The following is a 5,855-nucleotide window of genomic DNA, read 5'->3' on the forward strand; positions in this document are numbered from 1 at the left end:
AATTAAAAAATATTTTAGCATCGCTCCTTTACAATCTTAAACATCTATTAATTTATTTCCTCAAAAATGTAAGTTTACTCAAAAAGATTTCAAAAAATTTTTTAACAAAAAAGTGTGAGGTTTACAAAAAAAAATTGCACAGCAACAAATGTCTAAAAAAAAATGTGGTAGGTTTCCATTAAAAAAAATGTTACTATGTTTATCTCGTAAGTATAAACAATTAATTAATAATCAAAATTTTTTTTGAATAGCATTTTTATAGCCATTGCACACCTATAAATTTATTTGCCAAAAAAATTGATAGTTTCGCCAGAATAAAATTGTTTCCAGACTTTTGCGCTATACTGTATAATATTTTGCACAGGAAAAATAATAAATGCTAAGTAAAGCACGCACAGTAGTATTTTATTGTAATTTGTTCAGTAAAAAAATTCAATTTGCACAGTAAAAATAATAAATGCTCAAAACTTTAATCAAAATTAGTAAAACATAAAATTTATAGAATTTTCAGTCTTGGTTACATATTATTAGTACTTATTTTTTATTACTAAATATTTATTATTCTTGGAGGGTGGTATACAGGGTGTTCCAATGAAAACGAGCCACCACGAATATCTCAGAAAACAAAAAGACAGCAAAAACGCCAAAACAGGTCACTTTTGTTTCCGAGGGGGATATTTTTTGACGTAATTTTTAAATCACCCCCAGCAACCCTTTAACCCCCACACACCCCAACGTTAAAAATGTAAATAGCACTACCGTACTTGTGGCACATCAAATAAAAGCTATTTTAACAAGCTTTTTAAAACTTTTTATCAAAATTGAATCAGACCATCTATTCATCAAAAACAGGGTGTTCTAATAAAAACGAACCCGAAAGAATTTGCAAAAAAATCGAAACAGGTAATTTTGTTAAAAAAAAAACATTTTTTGACACAATTTTAGAAGCACCCCCACTAACCCTTTAGAATCAAATAAAAGTGTTTTTAAAATGTTCTTTGAACCTCTTTTCTAGAGTTGAATAAAATTATCTATTCATGAGATATTCGCAAAAGATAATGTTTTTAATTAGTAATTACTTCTAATAAAAACTATTAAAATAAATTATAAGAAACTTATTAATATTCTTATAAGTAATATTGGAGCTGTAACAAATTTATTTTTATTTCTTTATTCTATTGTCAAAATAATCATACTAAAAGACAGGGGGTAATAAATTTTTATAATTTAATGAAAGTATCTAAAAAATAGCAATATCGTTCTTAAATTCCTTTGTACTTACACTGACTCTGAAAGATTAGTTTTTTTGTCGATATGTTATGAATGATTTCATTTTGAAAAAAAGCTTTTAAAAAGCATTTTAAAAAGTGTTTTCATTTTTGTATCACTAATGATTGGTGCTATTTGACATTTTAGAGTTAAGTGACAAAGAGGTTAAAGGGTTAGTGAAAGAGCTTTTAAATTGCGCCAAAAAATGTATTAGCAAAGACCCCTGCGCAAGAATGATTTTAGCAAGGGCGGGAAATTGTGCACAAATGGTAATCAGTCTAATCAGCGTACGCCACTCTTTACACTGCTGTGKTCTTGATATTTTGTTTTCAAACGRTTTGCGACATTCTGATTTTGTTGGGAAACATTTTGTTTGTAAATGTGTGAATTTTAAATTAATTAGTTTTGCCAGACCTTCATTCATTGTCTTTASTGTGCATTTATTAGTTCCCATATTTAATTACGGGACGTTTTGACGATAAACAACACAAACCTGCATCAAAACAGCCATTTCCAAATCCATTTTTCTTGCTTCTTGACTACTTGATGGCCTGACAGGTACATTTTCCACTTGAGTTGACTCCAAACTCACATAAGTTCCTTGAATGTTGCTTCTTTCGGCTTTAAGCCTCGAAACGTGTTCTCTTAGTCTTGTTTCATGTTCCGCACTCCAAGCCTCCTCGCTACAACGCAATATAAAAATAATAACTCAAAAATTTAGTAAATTTACATACTTTTCTGATACTGGACTAGAGTAAACGTGATTTTGCCACGGAGATAACAGAACATCAGTGTTTTGATATGAATCCAAATGAGTTAAAAGCTGTTTAGCTACCGTTTCAGCGGCTGATCTATTTTCCACAGATGTTGAATCATTTTCATCCAATGATAATTCAGTCTCTAGTAAAGCTAATAGGACGTCGTAGGCTTCTATTGCACGATCGGTGATTCCCAAGGCCAGACGTAAAGCTATTGCGTTAGATTCGTATTTTCCGCAAAGTAAAGCTAATCTAAAAAAGTGTAAAACAATGTTATTTGATGAGAATGGATGTGACGCAAATGTCGAGCTTTTGATGTATTAGAGGGATAAAATTATTAAGACAAATTGAAGTAATAACAGCGTAGGCGGCGCATTTTACTCATGATTTTGGTAAGATGCCAAGAGATGAGAAAAAAAATCAAAAATTGGTAATAATAAAATACAAGGTCGTGGTATTTTTGAAGCTCATTGAAGCCCATATTTAAATTTAATTTATTAATTTTAACATAAAAACTGTTACTTGTAGACTAGGCATGACTCAAAGGTAACAAAAAACTTAACTAAATTTTTTGTAATAACCGGAAATTAATAATCTCGACAATCCCCGTTTTTACCGACTCCCTTTTAACAAATTAATGAATTTAATAATAATTATTATAAAACTTATTAAGGTCGGTTTCGTATCCAAGCAATTAATTTTAACAAGCCTCTAAATTGAAATGAAAATTTACAGAATTCACGTCTTAACAACGTTCCAATAATGCTTTTTTATGTAGAGACTCATTCAATAAAAAATATTTTACCAAAACAAACAGAAAATAGTAAGTATTGCTACAATATGTTTTTTCAGTGAGAAATTTAGCGAGTTTTAGAGATTTCTAGAAAAATCGCTAAAATAAGTCCAAATTAAATAAACTACTTTCAATAAAAGTAGAAGCGTTTTTCGCTTATTCAAGTCGCAAAATTTGTAATATTTTACGAAAACAAGCGAAAAATGACAAATATACATTTGAAGTACGTTATTTTCGTTAGAGCAATTTTTGGCAAAAACTTTACACAAATTGTTATATTATTTGCTAAATAAAAGACGAAAATGCTTTTTTTAAAGAAATTAGCTCAAAAAAAGCAAAATTTTTGTTTATTGTACTTGTGGAAACGTTTTTCGGTTATTTGTCAAGACTTGTAAGATTATTTTACCAAAACAAGGCATAGAATAAGAAAATTGCGTTATTTTCCCTTGTTCTGATAGAGCAATTTGAGCAAAAACTTCATGAAATTCATTAAATATGTTAAATCAAAGCTAAAAATGCGTTAGTTTTGGTTATTTCAGTAGATTACGGGCACTTTTTTAACAAGAAACGCTAATAAATTCGAAAGATTTTGACTAAATAAAGCAAAAAACTGCAAAATTAAGTTTCAAACGGATTATTTTTGTTTGCTTTAATAAATTTATTAATGTTTTTTTACATGAAAACTTACTCAATTCGAAATATTTTACCAAAACAAAGCAGTTAAAGTTTTTATAGAATATATTTTTCCTCTGAAATTAACTCAAAAATTTATTGTTTTTGCTTATTTCAACAAATTTAAAACACACTCTGAAAGACAGCAAAAAACATAAAATTTTAGAGATTTTACAAAACAAAATAAAAAAATCACTGAATTAAGTCTGGAAATGAATTATTTTCTCTAGAAAGTCACAAAATACGTAATATTTGGCCAAAATAACAAAGAAAATGATAAAATTACGTTTGAAATTTGTCATTTTCAGCAATAACTTTATAAAATTTGTTGGATTTGTTAAATTAAAGCTGAAAATGCATTATTTTTGGTTAATTCAATACATTAAGAACATTTTTTTACAACTGCAAAATTAAAAAAACACATAAAAACTCATTTAATTCACAACAACGCAGATAATTATTTTTAAGGTATGTTTTTTTCTGTGCATTTTAAAGTTTTCACAAAACAAAGCAGAAAATTTGCTAAATTAATTTTGAATCTAAAGTGAATTATTTTCTATAAAAGTAGAGGTTTATGAATTTAAAGTTTTAAGTCAATATCCGGGTTTGAAAACCTGACATGTGCTCATGTCAATCCATTTGTTAATCAGCACTTAAGAAATTCGACAATTACGCATTTGCAATCCTAAATATTTTGTATCAATTACTGTTTAAAAGATAAAAAATAAAAGAAACTGCTCTAATTTTGTAGTTTTTTGTAGGTGTTGAAGCTTATTATATTATGTTTTTTGCCAAAATATACCTTTAATGCTGCGGCTGACGCCTCGGCTATAGAACTTTATCTGTTATGTAAATAATATTTTGTTAACCACCAATAATGCAGAATTTGAATTTGTGATTTTTAACAACTGGAGGCCGTTAATAACGGCCGTCGTCTGTTGTAAATAGCCTTGCAGTAAATGGTCTTCTTTAATAACGGCCATCATTTTTATATACAGTTTTAATGTTATGGTATTACAAAAAAAATAGTATTTTATAAAGTTCAAGATTTCTCGTGATAATATCAAAGTTAAACATTTGAAAAACCAACAACGACTCAGAATTTAAACTTGTGATTTTTAACAACTGGAAGCCGTTAATAATAAATTGTCTTTTTAATAACGGCCATCATTTATTTACAGCTTTTTAATGTAATACAAAAAATCTTTGTATTTTTTTTGGTAATCCTAGCATAATATGATAAATCGTTTAATAAAAATTGAAATAAAAATATTTCTTACTTACCTATCGCAATGGGCTTTAGTTTCGGTCAAAGTGATAGCCAAAACGGAATTTTGTGCCCTTGCATGTTCGAGTTTGGCATTCAATCTCCTTAGTTCAATATCAATTGCTTGTTTTTCGGTTTGTACATCGCATTGTCTTAAAATATCCCCAACAATGTGTTCGGCGACAGCTGTCGGCAGATCACTATTAACCAAATCATTAGGATTAACGTCTCTGTGGCCATCGGCGGCTCGTTTTAACTTGATCCTCTCGGCAACTTTAGTGACCGGAGTAGTTGAGAAGGCGGCGGCGTTATTTTTGATGTTAGCTCTATGAATAGGCACAATATTGCTATATTTTATGTCGACTTTATCATCGGGATACAATTTCGGATCGCAGTCAACTTCAATATGAGATTCCGGCGATTCCAAAACTTTACTATCGGTCAAAGTTTCCTCTTCGGCGATTTCGTAATTCTTCAGTTTGGCATTGGCTTCTTGCAATTGGGCCCTGAGATTCACTATTTCCTGTTTTAATGGTTCTACGATTTCTGTGTAAGGTGAAAGTTCGTTGTTCTCGTGATGTGATGAGCTTAGTTTCGGCTCGGGAAGTTCTAATGGACTTTCGGACAACTACGAACAAATATTTAATCAAAGTATTTTAAAGTAATAACTCCACCTACGACTACTTTATTGTCCAAATCGGACAATTCATTTTCTAATGGCTCTAATTCGCTTACTTCCAAAGGACACGTCACGGAATCGTCATGAGCGCTTGCACACGATTCTGAAACGAAAAAAAAAACAATCACATTTATCAATTTTCAGCTACGAAGGGCGTCAAGGGCGTTATTTTCGCTAGAGCAATTTTTGGCAAAAACGTTAAAAAATTGTTATATTATTTGCTAAATAAAAGTTGAAAATGCTTTTTTTTTAAATAAATTAACTCAAAAAAGCAAAATTTTTGTTTAATTCAACAAACTTTGAACACTTTCAGCAAAGCGTTAGACACAAAACTGAAAAATCGCTAATTAAGCCTGAATCTGAAATTGTTTTCTATGAAAGTAGAAGGGTTTTTCGGTTATTTGTCAAGACTTGTAA

General features: G+C 29.6%; 1 protein-coding gene across 2 annotated transcripts in view; it reads right to left on the bottom strand.

Moving 5' to 3' along the window:
* Nucleotides 1–5,855, bottom strand: part of LOC123007283 (colorectal mutant cancer protein) — a 38,601-nt gene that overhangs the window by 1,622 nt on the left and 31,124 nt on the right. For both annotated transcript variants that reach the window (XM_044402487.1, XM_044402489.1), the window contains exons 4-7: nt 5,438–5,541; nt 4,777–5,387; nt 2,004–2,279; nt 1,763–1,952 (exon numbers count right to left, since the gene is read on the bottom strand). In XM_044402487.1, coding sequence (XP_044258422.1) covers nt 1,763–1,952; nt 2,004–2,279; nt 4,777–5,387; nt 5,438–5,541 — 1,181 coding nt within the window. The remainder of the gene's footprint in view (nt 1–1,762; nt 1,953–2,003; nt 2,280–4,776; nt 5,388–5,437; nt 5,542–5,855) is intronic.

The sequence above is a fragment of the Tribolium madens genome, unplaced genomic scaffold, assembly GCF_015345945.1.
Source record: "Tribolium madens isolate multiple individuals breed KSU strain unplaced genomic scaffold, Tmad_KSU_1.1 Scaffold_3;HRSCAF=73;Tcas5.2_LG2, whole genome shotgun sequence".
Classification (NCBI taxonomy): domain Eukaryota; kingdom Metazoa; phylum Arthropoda; class Insecta; order Coleoptera; family Tenebrionidae; genus Tribolium; species Tribolium madens.